The following is a 19402-nucleotide window of genomic DNA, read 5'->3' on the forward strand; positions in this document are numbered from 1 at the left end:
AAAAAAAAATAAAACATATAATTTAAAATATGTTTTCGTGGACTTTTCTTTGAATAAGTTACGTGAAAGATGTAAAAACAATTTTACCTTATAATTTGGGGGAAAAAAATGAAATTTCTTCTTTATAATTTGAGACGGGGAGTACATTGCTAACATTTTTAAGTCTCACACACGTACCAATTTATTGGATTTAACTAAATAACTCGGATTCCGTCAAACAAAAAAAACAAACAACTTGGATTTGTCAACAAAAAAAAAACTAAACAACTTGGATTATTGCCTTTATTATATTTTTCATCAACAACTTCAATGACAAAGGTTTTGAATTTGACTTATTTATAAAATTATGAAAGTAGTTTATACAAATAAATAAAGTTATAGTAATAAAAATTGTATTTTTATTAGTTGTTTTTTTCATAAACTATCTTGAAAAACTTATAATAATATATATAAATTTATTTATATAAGTTGTTTCGCATAAATTTAAAAATAAAATCCGAAGGGCCCAATCAAATTTAAAAAGAAAAGGTGAGAGGGGTATTAGTGTAAGTGGTGGGGTTAGTTCATGAATATTTACTAGAATGAGCCCAATCAAATTTAATTAGGAAAGGAAGAAATAGAGGTAATAAGAAGAGATATGATTATGAAGAAAATAATTGAGTTAGGATGCGATTAATTATTAGGAATTTATTTTAGTTGATGAGAATAAAAGGGATGATTTTGTTGGAATTTGTTTGAGAAGATAGAGAAAAATATAGATTTTTGTTGGAATTTGTTTGCGGAGATATGAGAGTGAAAAAATATAGATTTTGTTGGAATTTGTCGAGAGATTATGTGAGAAAATATAGAGTATGAGATTGTTTTGTGGAAGATTTAGTTGAGAAAATAGAAAATTATAAAATCGAATCAAAATAGAATCTTTAGCTAAAAATAAGGAGTTTTTAGTTGAAATGGATTTACTTGTTAAAATAGGATTTTTTTAAAAAAAATAAATTGATTTTATAATTAATTAAGAAGGGAAATAGAAGAAAATAACCTTAAGAAAAGAAAAAAGAAGGGAAATAGAAGAAAATAACAGAAAAAGAAAATAGAGATTTTTAATTTTTTAGTAAATAAAGGAAACGGGGTGAGTAAAGTAAAACAGGGGTATGCATAGCAAAAATATAGAGAATTTAATAAAAAAATACGGAAATGGGGAGGTGTGGATAGAAAATCTGTTTATGACTTTTATTTATTTTAGTAGAAATAAAACCTAAACCTAAAGTTTTGTTTTTTTACGGATTGACTGTATTATTTTTTTTATGTGATGATTGAATTTAATTATAGATCATATTTATCAATTAAGAAAAATATAATTTTTCATTAAAATTATAGTTAAACAAAAATAAAAATCTTAAATGAATTCATACATCATAGTTATATTTTTATTATGTAAAGATGAAAAATATTTTGAAATTAATCAAAATATTTATTAAAAATATTTATAAATATAATCTACAAAAAAATAATTACCAAAAATAAAATAAAGTAGACGTATATGTCTTTTTATATCCTTTTATATTTATCAACCATTTCAAAAATTAATTTTATCAAACATAATAAGTAAATTTATCAACTATTAACCAACTTATTAGATATAATCATATAAACTATCTTATAGCTTAATTTTATTCGCACATATCCACAATTTCAAGAGACGAACCGGTAATTTCTGATGAAGAAATGATATTTTTTTTCTTTTACACAATGAAGAAATGATATTAGGAAACCTATATATATCATGTATTTGAGAAGTTTTCTTACATTTCCTTAAGCAGAAGACACAAAGACTTAAAAGTAGGACCCTCATATGCGCAAAGGTTACAGTAAAGCATATCCACACCACACATGACACACGTACCATCACTGATTTGTGGTAGGGATCACACGTGTGCAGATTCACATAAGTAGGACCCCCCTTATTTTGGCTCAATCACTCCTTGAGTCACTCAATGACTCAAAAATCTCAAAAGAGATAGACATCATCCCATTAATGAGCGTGTGGATTTCCTGCTGTCAATATTGACGCAATTTTCACGCGGTAATTATTTATGACCGTTCGATCTGACATGTATGGCTGTGATTGTTTTCACTGATTTTATTACTTTATCAATTTAAACCGTTTGATCAACAATCAACAGCTGAGATCAAAAACCGCGTGAAAACTCCGTGCTTTTCAACTGTAGCCAATCTCAATCCATGAAATATGAAAAAGTTTCTAATTCTTTTTTAATAATAAATAGACAAAAAGGCCACTAGAGTTGATCTGGGCGAAGAATTTGGATAATATGCATAAGGTTTTATGTTCAATCCACATTGACAATATTTATAAATCAAAAAATAATACCGTAATAAATAGACACAAAATAACATGTTTTTGTTTCGGTGTAGATAAACAAAATGACAAGTTATTGAAAAATCACACACATAAAATGGAGAGATTGGACTTCAAACTTTAATTATAACGTCTCACTCTCACCTAATAATTTTAGTATTTCTATCGATTGAGGTAGGATTTATTGACATGTATTTGCTTTGTTCTTTCCTTTTCCTTACTAGGAAAAATGTAAGATAATAAGCATTTATAGAAATAGTTTATAATAAAAATTAGAAAGTTGATAAAACGAGTTTAAGAAGAAAAAAAATTAAAAGAAAAATTAATTATTTGAAATTGAAGTTGATTACAACGAGCTTAAGATATACTTTATATATAAGCTAATTAATCTTAACCAGCTTTCAACTTTCCAACTATTTAAACAAACTCTTAACATATTGAACATATCATTGAAAAGATTGAAAAGGTTAAATGCATCTACATGTCCATTGCAATGGTGCAATAAAAAAAAAAAAAAAAAACCTTGCAAGGTAGATATTTGTACATTGTTTATTTCAACGAAATTTGCATAAATAATAATGTTATGGAATTCACAATTAAATTATATTACCAAAAAAAGAAAGATAATCACACAAAAAACTGAATTGATATTATGATATATGTATGTTATGTATACAATGATTGAAGATAATTAGATAACCACGTAAACACCTATACAAAACAATATATATATATATATATAGGTATAAAATGTGTCTCCACTTATAGCACTATATAAGAAACAAAAAAAGAAAGAAACAAAAGTGTAAAAAGAAAAATATATAATGCCATATTTCTTTCCTAGACATATGCTATAAACAGCTAGATATACAGTTTAACGAAAATGGGCAACAGGAAAAGTAATAAGCTTGATCAGTGGCTTTGAAGCCAATCCTGGATCGCGGAGCGAAGACCGCGGTTGGGGACAAGATTCTGATGTGAAAGCGTACTATTTGTCATCGGTGAAGTGTCATGACCACTGTCGAGCCATCCTCGGATAGCCTCCGCTTCGTAAGTAAAACCATCTGCAGCTACATGTGGATCTCGCATGACTTCCTGCATAAGTATTCGAATATGAAGTTTTTTAAAAAAGCACAATATAGGATGAATTCATTCGCGGGATCACAGATTTTGATTGCGGTCGACATCCTAAAACATCATGAGGACATAGTCCTGTTTGGTTTGAAAAAAACATTTTTTTATTTCTATCTTCTATATAAATTTCTGAAACCAAATAAGCTATAGGATATGTATGAATTCACTTATCTGAGCTTATCTAAGCACTCATGAGACTGTAAACCGTATGACTTGTACATAAACTGTTTTCAGGTTTTTTAACAAGTTCTCCGGGAAAGCTTATGATAACAACTTATACCTTATATGAAAACAATTTGACTTTATTATTGTTATAGAAATAGTTTATACATAAGCACTTAAATGATAAACACCTATACTATAAGCACTTAATTAAGCTGTTCATCCAATAAGATGAGCTGAAATTGGCAAACAAAGGAAATGAGAGCCGGTTAGTGTAGTTACCTGGAAGATTGGACAGATAAAATATGAAGGAGGTTGGTGAGGCCCTTCAGAACTTAGACCAAAGGAGTTTGTGCCTCCAGAAGAAGCCCTCATTGCATCCAATATCCTCCAGACATCTGAATGAAGGTCCGGACGACTCTTCCTATTCATCTCACAACACCGCAAAGCCAAGTGAGCCAACTGCTCAGCCTGCACAAATGGCCAGTCTCCAGCCAAAGGATCCAATAAAGATGTCAACTTTCCGGTATCTACGGCATATTTCACTTCCTTAGTTATTCCCAAAGCTGGTCTCCCGGTCAACAATCTCAACAATATGATTCCAAATGAATAAACGTCTGACTTTGGAGTGAGTTCACCGGAAGCAAGGAATTCCGGATCCATATAGACAAAAGTCCCTTTTGGATCGGTTTTCCAAAACAGTGTGTTATTATTACTAGAATTCTCGTAATTTGATAATATGCGACAGATTCCAAAGTCGCTAAGCTTACTGACAAGGTTTGCATCTAGGATGATATTGGAGGGTTTCAAGTCACCATGTACTATGCTGTGAGGTTTACTCGAATGAAGAAAGATAAGAGCGGAGCAGAGTTCTGCAGCAATACGAATCCGCGTTTGCCATGATAATGGAGGTGTGTTATCCTTGCAGGCAAGACGGTCTTCAAGACTTCCATTTGGTAAATACTCATAGACAAGAGACCAAGATTCTGGACAGGCTCCTATAAGAGTGATCAGATTGGGATGCCTTAGCTTACTCAATACATCCACCTGATACAAAACCATAAAATGGTGTCAAAATCATTATCCTTTTTCCTACTAAAATGGATCATCACTATTCTTCCCTTGAGAACTGGAAGGTTAAGACAAAAAGAAAATGCTACAGACCAAAATTAGTATTGTTGATCAAAATAACGTAATTTTTAAAACGATCACAAAAACAGTCAAGCCATCCTCACCTCCTGCTGAAACTCCAATGGTCCTTGCATGCTGTTGGCGTGCAACACTTTTATAGCAACTTCGGTGTGACGGAGGAGACCTTTAAATATATTTCCATATCCACCTTCTCCGATCTTTAGGGATGGATTGAAGTTACTTGTTGCTTCTTCAATTTCTGAAAAAGAGAATTCTGAGAACAATTGAGCAACGTAGGAGCTCGAGCCCTCGCCTTGTTTTTTCCTCAGATCTTCAGCCTCTCTCAATGCATTATCGCGTTGCATCTGCAACTCATCTCGTTCATTCTTGTAGCTTTGTAACAGTTCCACAGCCGATATAATCTTCTGTTCCAACTCCTGTATCATAACTTCAGACGATGCAAGTTGACTCTCTAGTGATGACTTCAGATCCAGGGCAAGTTGGAGTTCTTCATTAACTTTGTCTCTCTGCCTCATCACACTCTCAACTTCTTCTTTTTCCTTTTCTAGTTCTTCCTCCACCATTTTCCTCTGATTCAACTCCTCTGTATATAAGCTTTCGGAAACTTTAGCCTGTTGATTGGGTGGTTTAAACATTGAAAAGGATTAGAGGGTGTATCAAGTTGCGATATCGACACAATGATGCTTAATTCTTTAAATCATCTTAGATTCCGTTTGACAAGACTTATTTTTTACTTCTCCTTAAAAGTAGTTAGGCCAAAAAGTATTTCTAAAAAGATCTTAAGTTAAAAGGGAGCGCTTATCTTTTAAGTATAAAAACAGAATAATTACCCGGCGTATAGCTTCAATGGCATCTTTTTCAGCTTTCCCGCGTCTGAAAGTTTCTTGATATGCATGTCGAGTAGCATTATTAGCCTCAGACATAGCCTGTTCAAGTTGGTCATAGAGCGTATCGTTTACTCCACCATCCTGCTAGTGTTCAATTACATCATTCACAGCATCAGCATAAAGTTCAGCTATTAATATTATATCAATCCAAATCTAGAAATTTAAAATGTCACATCACTTGCTGATAAAGGATAGATATGCAAATAGTCTCAACTAACATTCAGTTAGTTGTAATTAATTATAACAGATTATAACTAACCTACAACTGTCAAAACTGTAGCTATAACAGTTTTTAACAGCTCAGCTCTAACTAACTTGTAACTGCCAAAACTGAGTGTATAACAGTTTTTAACAGCTCAGCACAAAGCTCTATCTAGAAGCTTCCCTTTCCCTTAGTTAGATATTAGATTAGTGCTCTCTCTCTAGTAGTTTAGAAATTCCAACACTTGCTAAAAGTCATTACATAAAAATAGCATACGCTTCATAGCAGACAGTAGGCACAAACAATACCGAAAGAATAAAAAGAATATATTTGTACCAGGACACTTGGAGGCGATATACGATGGAGATCCTCCTTTATATCCAGCCGACTAAAAGTCAAGTCTAATGCATTCATACTGCTCTCGGCGACCAAATTTGGGGTCACTGCTGGTTCAACTGCACTATCAGAGAATGTCGACAAACCTGAAGGACTCGTCCTTGAAATCGTATCGGAGTCATCAGAACTTACTTCTGTACCTCGCCTGTTAGAAGGAGTTGAAAACCCTTCAGTGTCATTTGGAGAAGATATGCTTGCTCTCTGTACATCATTGGCAGACCTCGCTCTGCGAAATAACTCTTGAATAGAACTACTTGAATCTGTCCTGTGATTCTGCCCCAATGTAATAGATTGAGATCTCAAAGATCTCACAGAGTTTGGCACTTGTGGTGTCAAAGGAGATGCAATCTCTACGTTTCGTTCATCTAAACTACGATCCCTGCATTGATATGATATTTACATCAGTATTCCAGAACGAAAAAAGGAATAAAAACGAAAAAAAAATCAATGACGGACAACTGTAAAAAAGACAACTTATGTAAATTAATATCATAAAAGTTGTTACTTCACTCTGTTTGGATAAACAATTTAATTAAGCGCTTATAATGTAAGTGTTTATGTATAAGTTATTTCTATAACAAAAGATAAAATAAAGTCAAATTGTTTTCATAAGCTATATTGGAGAGCTTGTGGCAATCAGCTGAAAACATCATATATGACATAAGCTTTTTCCACAAGTTCTCCCAAATAGTCTCACAAATGCTTATGTTAGTAGATGAGTCAAATAAGTCAATCCAAACAGACATTGATATTGATATATTAGGAGGCCTCGTACCTTGTGTGTATAAGGTGGCCTTTGCAGATAAACTGTATATGGCAAGAAGCTGGAGCTTGTTCGCATACATAGATGGCTTTCCTAGATCTGAGGTCCATCATTCTCCTGTTATGTCATGCAAGCTCGTTGAAAAACATAATGTTGACTTCACTAAAAACAAATATAAAGATTGGAATTCTCAATTCTTAATAATACACAAATCGTTTATCATCACAGCGTATGCAATAAAGCATACTTTCAGTAAAGTTACAAGTGAGCCTGGATTGAGAAAGGAATATGATTGTTTCGTGCAACCAAATACCATGAGAGGCAACAAAAATGAAGGGGAGTGATGTAACTTCATAGCTATGAAAGTCATTGAACTAGTTATTGAAAACAGAAAATGCTTAAATATACCATTTTCAATACTTTCACGTTATCATCATAAATTTAGCGAAAAAATGAAATAATAACAACTTAGTTTCCGGAGGGTTTTATTATCTGGCTTTTTACCTAGAATAATTCTTATCAGATGCTGCTCCCATAATAAGCTTCCGGATACCATACTGGGAGATAAGTTCTATAATTCCTTTTTCAATGTTATCCATTTCAATATGCAGTTTTTCTGCTCGCACCTGTATCTGAAACTTATTAGTGATATATTAACACTAATCAAAATTTAAAAGCATATAGCATCACAGTAACAGTTACCCCCATCCGCTGACAGATACGAAGATATTCATCCAGAGTCTTATGCATGTTTTGCCTTTCAATTTCCCGGAAAGCTTGGACTTCCTGATCTTTCAATGAACTTGCAGGAAATTTAGCACCCACTATAAACATATAAAAAATAAAATTATAAACCACTATAAAAAAAGTAAATTCAAATTTCATTAGTTATCATATATTATATACAGTTTAATTTGGTTCTTTAAATTAACACAGTCTACTACACGGATAAACTGAAGCAATACATCACATGATAAATTTGACAAATTCAACCTTTAAATATTAAAATTTAAATGACATGTGAATATTTCATGGCCCTTACTTGGATTTACTTTAAAATCACTTGATAATTTCAAAAAATATTGATCTTCAAAGATATATATACCAGAAATTGAGTCTCTTAGATTGGGCCTAACTCAACCTTACAAAACCGGCTTGTAAGGTGAGGATTGCCTCTAGTTTATAAACATATATTCAGGCCATCTCGCAACCGATGTGGGACTTCTTAACAGAGTCCAAATTTAGACAATTCAAATGGTGTAAAATTTAGAGAAACATAGTATACACAAACACATGCTGCAAAAACATAGACAAAAGCATAGTATTCTATACACAGATATGCTACAAACAAACTTACTCAAAGGGATCATTGTTGCAGGTACATGAACATAAAGGATACAGATCTTCTTTCCTCCAGAATTCTGTATTGCCCATATCAAATTCAATTTACTCTCTTTTACATCCTTTGACACAGCAACATAGATTGCCTCATTAACCACACCTGTATTGGGTTCCTCTTCAATTTCTCCCCCGACTTCGCGAACCGAACTCACAGAACCGTTTCTTTGTATTGCCATACTAAGTGATTCACAATTATTCAATCATACAAACAAAAACAAAAAGAATTCAACTTTCTCTCTCCTTTTTCCTAAAAAACAAAAAACTCAACTTTCTCACTCAATTGCAATGATTGTAATTATCAATATGCAACAAAAACACACCCTTTACTATAACCCAGAAACTCAATCATCAAAATTTCCTTTTTTACTATCAACCCAGAAACTTAATCAACAAAATCTCACAAACCCACCAACAATTTTTCTATAAAACACAGAAAACCGACCAAAAATTGAAATTTTGTGTATCTATCAATTGCAAAAATCAAATGGGATCATAAAGAATAATTTCCCTTAATAGCAAAAAAAGCAAAAGAAAAAACTTAACTTTATCTTTAAGCCTCACTCACTTAACAGTGGTAAACACAGAATAGTTGAGAGAGTGATATGGGAAAACAATGAAAAGGAGAAGAACCTTTGATGGTGTTTTGGGATATGTAAGGGTCTCTCCTTAAAATTAGTACATGTTTTGCTTCCTATGAAAGAACAAACTTGTCTTAACCTTAAAATCAGTCTAGCGTATAAAAAGAAGTAACCGATATTAATAAAGATCTTGTGTTGCGGTAAAAGAGAGAGAAATTTTGTAATGTACTCTAGAGTCCATAGTACTAGTATGTGTTAAATTTTTGAGGTGACTTATTCAACCACACAAAATTAACACAATTTTTTTTACTCACGTAAAATGAGGTTTGTAAAAAATATTAAAAAAATTAAAAAAATATATTTATTGTATTTTTGTTAAATAAATGTGTTTACATAATATTTTCCTAAATTTTTTTATGATCGAGTTCGAACCTCGACTACTGTATAGTATATTTTAAATTTAAATATTATTATAATTAAAGCTAACAAAATTATAATTAGTAATTAATACTACGTTGAGTAAAAAAAATACACTTCTTATTTGTAAAAAAAAAATACATTTCCTATTTTGTAAAAAAAGAAACACATTTTCTTAGAGAACCGGTTTTCTTGCATTGAACACGCATGCACACATTCGTGAAGATATAAATCGTCCGATCTTTTATAGAATAACTTAGAAAAAAAGATAAATTTAATATTTTATGTTATAATTTAAATATTATGTTTGAATTTAAACATTTTCATCTTATTTGATGATTTAAAAGAGATGTTTTCTGCTCCCGGTCCAAATCATGAATATAAAAACATAACTAACATATATTCCTTCAAAAAAACAAAACGAACATATATAAATTCCGTCAAAAAAAAAGAAAAGAAAACCCAATATATATACATAATACATCTAAAACGAATAGTTCAAAAAAATCGAGTTTGATTTTTGAGAAAAATAAATTTTGGTCAGTTTTATTTACTTTACGGTCAAATTATAGATTATTAAGGGCTCATCTCTCTAAGAATTAGAGGCTTAACAACAATAAAAAAATAAAATCGGCTTGATTGAGATTTCATTCCCCTCTTTTTGCTCTAAATAATTGAACAAAGCATCTCAAATTTAAAATAATCTTCTCTCTTCATTCTAGTCCAACCAAACACGCCGAAAGTAACACGAATTCTAATTTTTTTGTCCAAAATCTCAAATTTTCAGCATATATATGGTAGTCTAGTATTCGATCAATCCGGAGGTAGTTTTTTTTTTAGAAAAATGTATTTATAGCATATCATTAATTAAGATGTTTTCAATACAATAAGGTATGTGTATGTCAACCATAATTTCGGGACTAGGTAGTTAAAATTTGTTTTTAATTGACGCTCAATCACTACATTTTAATCAATATTGCTTAAAACTTAAAAGCAACAATTTTTTTGTATGAACTGCCAATAAGTTTAATTTTAGACGTTTTTTTTAGACGGCAATAAGTTTTTAGACACTTTTTTTAAAAAAAAAACGACAATATTTATTGGCTGCCCAAAGTCTCTAATACTTTTTTGTTTAATTACAAAATATTTGTCCAGGGTTTTTCTTACTTATCGAGGGCTTAAACCCTCAATAAGTTTTGTTAACAAATTCGATTTTTCTTGTAATATTTGCACCCAATTGTAGACACTAATTTCAAAATGTAAATAAAATCTAATTAAAGAATGTTTCATGATTCAAACTTGAATTCTAATAATGTTGCATTTTCATGACTGAAATTAAACTGAACCTCTCAGTTGATTTGAAAGAGATCATTTATCATCCATGTTGCTTTTGGTTAAGGTAACATAAATTCAATAACTTAAACTATAACTCCTACGTGTTACTAAAATTAATTTGAAATTTAATGTATATGTTATAAATAATTTTCAACCCAAAAAGTGATTACATTTTTTTAAAGTGATTTATTTTTTCTGACTTGTAGTTGTACCAAATAACTTATAACAAAAATAAAAAACTTTAATCCAATTATAGAACAATATCAAATGTATCATGATGATATGAAATGCTTACCAAAAACATCATTAGTACCACTCTCAAGTGACACGTCTCTTTTAGGATCATTTCTTAGTTATGGATCTCTTAAATCCATGCTAAGGTATTTATATGTTCTTGGGTCATAAATGTATAATAATAGAATAGATGCTAGGTTGTTCAACAACAAAAGCAAGATATGTTCATTTTCATTATTATAATCTACTAGTACATCATCAAAATATTTGGCTATATATGATGATGATCATTTTCATTGTTTTCAACCATAGTTTTTTGCTCTTCAATAATAAGTTCTATTCTTGACTTGTTTTGTTTCTTCTCATGTTTTATTCTAGACTTGTATTGCACATAATAACATAACACATGACAAAACAACACCGTACAAAATTTTATGACATTGAACAATTTTTTATCTTTCCACCCTCATGTTTCTTCCAAACTCTTTGAAATTCCAATTTTGCCCTCATAAATAGTTTTTGGAAAACATTTTCCAATTTCTTTTTTGAATCTATTTTCCAAAATAGACTTAAATGTAGTTTTCAGCTTTATTTTTTTCTATACACATTAAATTGTTTCGGATTCTATTTTTCAAAAAGTTAACTATTTTGAAAAATATTTTCCAAAAATTCAAATATTTCGGAACGCAAAATTCAAAATTGCTTTGGAAAATATTTTCCAAAGTGATTTTAGAAAATGTCTTCCGAAATCCTGTTATATGTGATCAAAACCATAAATTTGTTGTTCTAACCTGATTTTTCATCAGTCTCAATTATCTTTTAGTCAAAATGTTTATCAAACTTTATCTCTATCTTTCGCAAGCTTCTCACATGTTCGTTATTTTGTTTAATTAATTCAGGCTTACTGCAAAACATTATGCTCGTCTGCAAGTGTACATAACTCACATTCATCAACACAATTATATTCTGGATTATGTTTGGATACTGATTAGTGTTAAAAATAGAATAAAAAATGGTTGAGACCGATGAAAAATCAAGTTAGAACAATAAATTTGCGGTTTTAATCACATATAACAGGATTTCGAAAAACGTTTTCCAACATTACTTTGGAAAATATTTTCCAAAGCAATTTCGGATTCTGCTTTTCGAAATATTTAAATTTTTGAAAAATGTTTTCCAAAATAATTAAATTTTTAGGAAATAGAATCTGAAAATTGTAATGGGAATGAAAAGTACATTTAAGTATATTTTGGAAAATAGATTCCAAGGAAGTATTAATTTTGGAAAACGTTTTTCAAAATCTCTGAGGGCAAAATGAGAATTTCAGAGGGGCTAGAAGAAACATGGGGGGTTTAAAGAGAAAAATTCTTGAACAAAATGGTGTATTTTTGTATTTTAGACAACTTGTACTTGAGACAAAAAGTTATGTTGTGGTTTAATGAATGACAAAATATTTTGTTTTTGTTATGTCGCTTGCCTCCCAATTTATTCGGTTCCTTAAACAGTGTTAAAATCAAACACAGTACAACTAAAGTTGTACTGTCTAATCCCTTTTTTTTTAGCACATCAAACGAATTCTATAAAAAAACTAGTGTAATTTTTGTAAAATCATGGTGAATAAGTGTAATTATGATACATCCACCGTAATACCTAACATAGACTATATCACAAAAGGTCACCTTTAACTTAAGGGTAATGCTAAAAAGTGTCTCAGGACACTAGTTATTAGTTAACCATATAAAAAGACAAAATTAATGATAAAAATATGTCTTTTTACATTTTTAATATATTGCATGCACAAATTTCAAGATAAAATTTCTATGCTGAAGCTCGAGAACACCGTTCAACATTTTCATTAACTTAAAACGAAGTATCAAGGAAATAGTGTGGGTCCCATCCTATGGTTCTGCTGGCTAGCGGGGTATGACTTTCTCCATATGATATTATGTCGTGGTCACACCTATACATACATACATACAACTACTATACGCTAAGCAAATTAATATTAAATTGCTTGTGAATTTTATATATCCTACAATACCGTGATCCCGTTTGAATTAACTTATTTTTAAACTTATACAATATAAATTAGGTTTTATGTCATTTTATAAGTTTATACTAGTGAAAATTGTATTTTTTGTAAGTTATTTTATCATAAATTACCTTGACAAACTTATAATAATAGATAAAAATTGCATAAACTGTTTGCATAAGCTCAAAAATAAGCTAATCCAAACGGGGCCAATGTTATCTTAATTTTTCCTTCAACTAAAACATAACTAATTCAACTAATATAGTGTAACCTAAGTAGTAGTAGATATTTGAATTCCTTAATTATTTAATTTTAGATCAATTTATGATCAGTGCATATGAAAAAATACTTGTTAAAAAAGATCAACCACTTAATAGATCTCAGATATCTTAAAAGGATTAATCTCTACAGTTGTTCGTATCAGGAGTCAAATTTATACTCTTTTGAATAATGAATAATTCGTCATAAGAGGAACTCATTGACCACTTGACATTAATATCTTGATTTAAATTGAATATTTTTATTTGACTTAAATGTTCACAAGTGACAAGTGTATGAGTTTTAAGTTGTTTGGCCACTTTGTCATTTCATTTCATAATATAGTACAAATTAAAATTGTGAATGAGATTTGTGGATATCATGTTTGATTGATGACATCATTTTGTTTTAAGGTAAGTTTAATTTGCTTTTTAAATTATACTCTTAATTCTTTATCTCTAGCATATATACATAATATCCCCATCAATAACTAATTCAAGACTAAGTGTAGAAGCTAATGAGAAATATTTTCTCCTCATTATTCATGAATCATTTTCTCTCTACTGGAACTGATTTCTAACTAACTCAAAGGCTTGGAAAATCAAATACATGTCCGTACACATTAATTAATCATGTGATATGCAAATATATTACAGTCCACTTAGGAAGTATTGACCCGAGTATTTGAATTTTAGAACCCCCATGACCCTACTCAAATTAATACTACTCTCTTTTTTCTAAATAAACACGTGATTTGCTTTCAAGTAGTTGGATGGTGTAAGGCTACGATTAATATACATACATGTAACTATGACTTGATATAATTATTTTGAAAGAAATTAAATGACGTTTAAACATCAATTTTTTCATGTCAAAGTGCAGAAGCTTATGTTTTCTATACTTTTCTTAAGGACTAAAATGTCTTTCTTAGTTTTTCACCTATCATATGGTTTGTCAATAGCAATCTGTGGTATTTTTGAAGTTGTTCCTCCATTTTATTTTTAGTGAACATTATCATTGAATTTGAGAGGTTAATATGTAATAATTAATAATTTAGAGATCGACATATATTATGAAATTAGAATACACTTACTTGTGAATCAACAATCATGTTTATCAAAATAGCAGATATCGGAACCACCGATATCGGAATAGCAGATATTGAACATATTAATTCTTACATAATAATCCATTATATTTTCTTATAAGAAAAAATCACATTAATTTATTGAAATACCCTCGAGTGTGTTGTTAATAATATAGATAGTTAGGTACATTAGGCCTTTTATTATATTTAGTATCAAGTATCAACATACATTGTCTTAGGAATTAGGCAACATCATGTTGATTCTATTGTTCTGGACTCAGCCTATCGTACCAGAGTCAGCCTTAAGACAAGTTAGTATTTAATCATTTTTTATTGAATAAGGTAGATTGATTTTATGTATGATTTGTATGAAGAATTAGAATATATTAATAATCAAGTGATTGGATATTTTTTTGGATTAATGTGTTAAAAGTTTTGGTTAAAGTCGATCAATAATACAAATTTGATCTCTTTGGCCAAACTAGATAATTTATTGACCATAGTTTATTTTTGACTTAATTGCATATTTAGTCCTTTATGTTTATTTTAGGTTTTAATTTGATTTATTACCTTTAAAAAGTTTTAAGTTGGATTTGTTTAGTCAATATTTTGTTTAAATTGTCTATGTGGCTAATAGATTTGCGTACGCGAACAACTTAGGAGTGTATTATGTGAAAACGTACTTTAGAATAAATTAACTCAAAATTTAACAAAAAAAATAGAAGAAATTAACTCAAAATTTAACGAAAATGACGAACTTATATTGACATCAATAATATAAGGGACCAACTTGAATTTTTTTAAATGTAAGAGATCAAATTAAAATCTAAAATAAACATAAGGACTAAATATACAATTAAACCTGTATTTTTATCTCTTAGAACTCAAATTACTACATAACAATTATAAATTGGTTCAAGTAGTAAAAGATTTAAACCTGCTAATTAATGGGTGATCGCGAATTCATTTTTTGACTCGTGTATGAAAAAATAAGTTGAGAGAAGATAATTCATCTACAAATTTTTGAATGGATCTATATTAGTTACCGAAAAGAATTATATATTACTTTTTTTGGGTGAACAAATTATATATTAGTACTACTACTACTACCAACTATAACAAGTAAATTAAGACTTCTATGAGAGATAAACTGATATTACTATCACGAATAAATTAAGTCAATTTAATAATCTATGCAATTTTATTAATTATGATTCATTAATCTGAATGTCAAGATGCATGGAAATTGTCGATGTATCCTGCAGAAGAATATGCTGAGGAATAGAAGAATATCTCTTTGGTCAAAGTGGGTGACATTTAGGAGACAAGTTTAAAAAAAAATAGTTTGTACGGTTTCTACGTCAATGTATCACATAAACTGATTATTTTTTGGACAAAATATGATAAACTAATATTGATAACGATTGAAAGAGAATTTATACAGTAAAAAATTATGGATAATAAATTAATGATGGCCGATGAAATAGATTAATTAATTAGTTGGCTGATTGATTTTCACTAACATACTTACAAAACTGATTTAAGAGATTTACTAGCTATAATTAGGGTTGGGAACAGGTCAGGCCAGGCCTATCACCTGGCCTACGATTTTTCTTCCGGCCTGAGCTTGGCCTACGGCCTATCAAATGTTATTTATTTTGGCCTGACCTGAGCCTTTTTAAAGTCTGGTCTGACCTTGTAGTTTATTTAAAAGTCTGTGTTACATAAATGTCTCTATATAGTCTTTTTAAATAGGTTAAACATGCCTTAAAAGCCTATTTCACATTTAATTTTTTATAATTTCTTCAACATTAAGAAAAAACTAATAAAATGATTAGCACAATAATTAAAAGTTAATAAAATAACAAATATGATTAAATAATAATATATTTTTTCTTTGGCAAAACAAAAATATAAATAATAATATTATATAAATAATAATAATTAAATATAAACAAGTCGGCCTATCAGGCTTTGTAGGCTTTTTTAGAAGCATGAGTCTGACCTATTTATGTAAACAGACTTTTTTCAAAGCCTAAGCCTGGCATTTTTAATAAACAGGCCAGACCGAAGGCGCCTGTAGGCCGCCTGGCCTATTCCCAACCCTAGCTATAATCAAACCTTGTTTTTATTTAATTGGAGACTTAATTTTTTTTCAATATATACTATATATTGAGTTTGATATGTGCATATAAATAGTAGATTACCAGATATGTGAATATATTTTATGTTATTTTCATTCATAATTAATATAATATAGTTATGACGATGCTTTGAAGTTTTAATCCATAATTATTTCCGTTGAAGGACATAGGTTACACTCAAGGGTTAAGGAAGTGGTAGAGATAATTAACGCCAAACTTCTATGATTTTTTTTTTCTTTGATGAAAATTTCTATAAAACTTTTGAGTTTTGACAGAGACACAAAAAATCAGGTTTTACAACAAAAAAAATTATAATTATGTAATAAAAATATATAGTTTATGTAAGTTAACGAATAAGATATTTTGAGCAAAAAATAATTATTTCAACGATTTTATTAACAAAAATGGGGTGCAAATAGCAACCTTGTTTTATAAGGCCACAACTCTATTATTCGTCTTTTGGGCTCCGTACGTAAATCATTGTAATTCGTATACGGGGTTGCTTTATGCACCCTCTTGTGTTTCGTATACGCCACCCTTTGAGCACAACATATTTTTTTCCTCCTTATATAATGTCTTCTTAAATTATATTATTGAAGGTTTGCATAAAAAATATTATATTATTGAAGTTTGGCTTTGAAATGCAAAAGTATATGTTCCTAAAATTAAGAATTGGAAAGCATATGAATATCTTCAATCTTTTAAAACTTAATATTTCTAAATATATATTTTTATGTATTTCGTAAGTATCATTGTACTTCACAGAGTCATGCATAACAATATTGTACCTCGTATATCTATCGATGTAGTTTTTGAGAGGATTAAGTTAGCTATCTTAGAAAAAATTAGCAGCATAACTTATTATCTGATTGTCTTTCATATATGTGTAATTATTTTAAAGGCTTAATTAGTCTATTAGTCCCTTAACGACATTTTAGGTTTCACAATGGTCCCTTAAAGAAAAAAAAAACCCGGATTAGTCCCTTAAAGAAAAAAAGGCCCGGATTGGTCCCTTAAAGACATATATGTTTGTCATATTGGTCCTTTTCGTTAAATTTTAACTCCAAATATAACAAAAAACTCCACTGGTTAAAATTTTAAAAATTAATAAGGTTTTTGGTGGACCACTTACACTTAATGACATCCACAATTCAGTCAACTAAAACTAACGTTTTTTATAAAAAATTGACGGAAAGGACCAATTGAGAAACATACGTGTCTTTAAGGGACCAATCCAGACCTTTTTTTCTTTAAGGGACTATTGTGAAACCTAAAATATCTTTAAGGGACCAAAAGACTAATTAGGTCTTATTTTAAATTATGGACCAAAGGAAACAAGATGTAAAAAAACACATAAGTTTAAAGCAAAATATAATGTGTAGGAACTATCCACATCAAATTCTAAAACCCAATATAAACGAGTTTCAAATATAAGATTATAAAATAGTTAATTTTTAATGGGATTTTCTTTTTTCACTCTACTCATTTTCTCGCACGCCCTACGAATTTACAATAATACATTTGTCCGTTACTTAGATAGCAGAACACCCTACCAACTTTGTTTTTTTATAACGTCCGCTACTTAACTAGCGGACGACATTTTTCAAAAATGTCTCATTTTTATAACGTCCGCTACTTAAATAAGGGAAAAGTATAAATGGAATACGTAAGACACGCGATAAATAAGTAGGATGACACAAGAATATCAGATCCCATTTTTTATAAAGTAACAGTCTTAGGTAATTAGGTTCAAGCCCATATTAGGATTTTGTTTGGCTTCTTTTCTTTTCTTGAGGAAACAACTTGTCAACCCCTCACCTATACCCTGCACCCCCTCAAATCTCATTTATTTCAGTTTTGCCAAAAGATTAGGCACCGGTAGTTTTATTTTTCAAAATTTCTCGGGTATAATTAATATATTTTTTAAACCCCACACTTAGTTTTTTTTTTTTTATAAGAAAAAGTTGAATTATAAGGAGTACATGGGTACTCAACCCTTACAATTCAAAAAATAACCTCCACACTTAGTTTTGTTGATGTTGGTTGAAATTACATACATGTGAAAAAAAAGTCTCATATTGTTGGCGATCTTTATCAAAGGCAGGGAAAGAGATAATGAATAATGATTAAATCAAACCTACAAGCAATTTCATCGCATATTATGAATATTTTTCTTTTGACTAATAAGTATATTATCGATGATATTGAAAAGATGCCCAATGCATTTTGGTGGGGTGGATGTGGCGTGAATAGTAGTGGTGTCCATTGGATGGCGTGGGAGAGATTAGCTCGTCCAAAGGCGAAAGAAAGGTAACTTTAAGGTTTTCAACATGGTCATGATTGCGAAATAAGGGCAGCATATAGTTAACAACTGGATTCATCAGTTAGCTCAAATCTTAAAAGCAAAGCACTTCCCCCGAGATTCTCTTTCTTTTAAGCTACTCTTGGTTTTAATCTAATTTTGTTTGACGGAGTATTTGGAATTCATGACAAGCTCTCTTAAATGGGTGTAAGTTTAGATTGGGAACGTTAGGCAAGTGAGAGTAATTGAAGATCCTTGGCTCATATGTGATCCAAATATGTGATTCCTTCCCCTTAAGTTGAAGGTGCGATTAATATGTTGGTCTGTGAATTGATGTTGGCAGGTCAAAAAAAATGGAATGGTGTAAAAATTCACGGTTTATTTTCAAATGAAGTCGTAGATACTATTTTGGATGTACCGCTTCTTGATGTGGTCCAAGAGGACAAATTGGTTTGGATGGCTGAACGGAGAGGGTGTTAAAATATAGAATTCGGTTATAACTGTATTATGCAGAATATTATTCGAAGTGATAAATTACATGTGG

General features: G+C 30.1%; 1 protein-coding gene across 4 annotated transcripts; it reads right to left on the reverse strand.

Moving 5' to 3' along the window:
* Positions 1-2993: 2993 nt before the first annotated feature.
* LOC123889284 (U-box domain-containing protein 33-like) lies at positions 2994-9253 on the reverse strand. Of its 4 annotated transcripts, none has more exons than XM_045938556.1 (9): positions 8428-9253; positions 7773-7894; positions 7575-7696; positions 7083-7187; positions 6248-6686; positions 5653-5790; positions 4906-5433; positions 3953-4717; positions 2994-3469 (listed from the first exon to the last, which is right to left on the reverse strand). In XM_045938556.1, the coding sequence occupies exons 1-9, from the start codon at positions 8645-8647 to the stop codon at positions 3287-3289; spliced, it is 2622 nt and encodes an 873-aa protein (XP_045794512.1). In that variant the 5' UTR covers positions 8648-9253; the 3' UTR covers positions 2994-3286. The 4 variants fall into 4 exon arrangements, with proteins under 4 accessions (XP_045794512.1, XP_045794510.1, XP_045794511.1 ...); XM_045938554.1 differs by having other exon boundaries at positions 2997-3469; positions 7575-7702; positions 8428-9241; XM_045938555.1 differs by having other exon boundaries at positions 2999-3469; positions 5653-5793.
* Positions 9254-19402: the final 10149 nt, after the last annotated feature.

This window comes from Trifolium pratense, linkage group LG6, assembly GCF_020283565.1.
Source record: "Trifolium pratense cultivar HEN17-A07 linkage group LG6, ARS_RC_1.1, whole genome shotgun sequence".
NCBI lineage: Eukaryota > Viridiplantae > Streptophyta > Magnoliopsida > Fabales > Fabaceae > Trifolium > Trifolium pratense.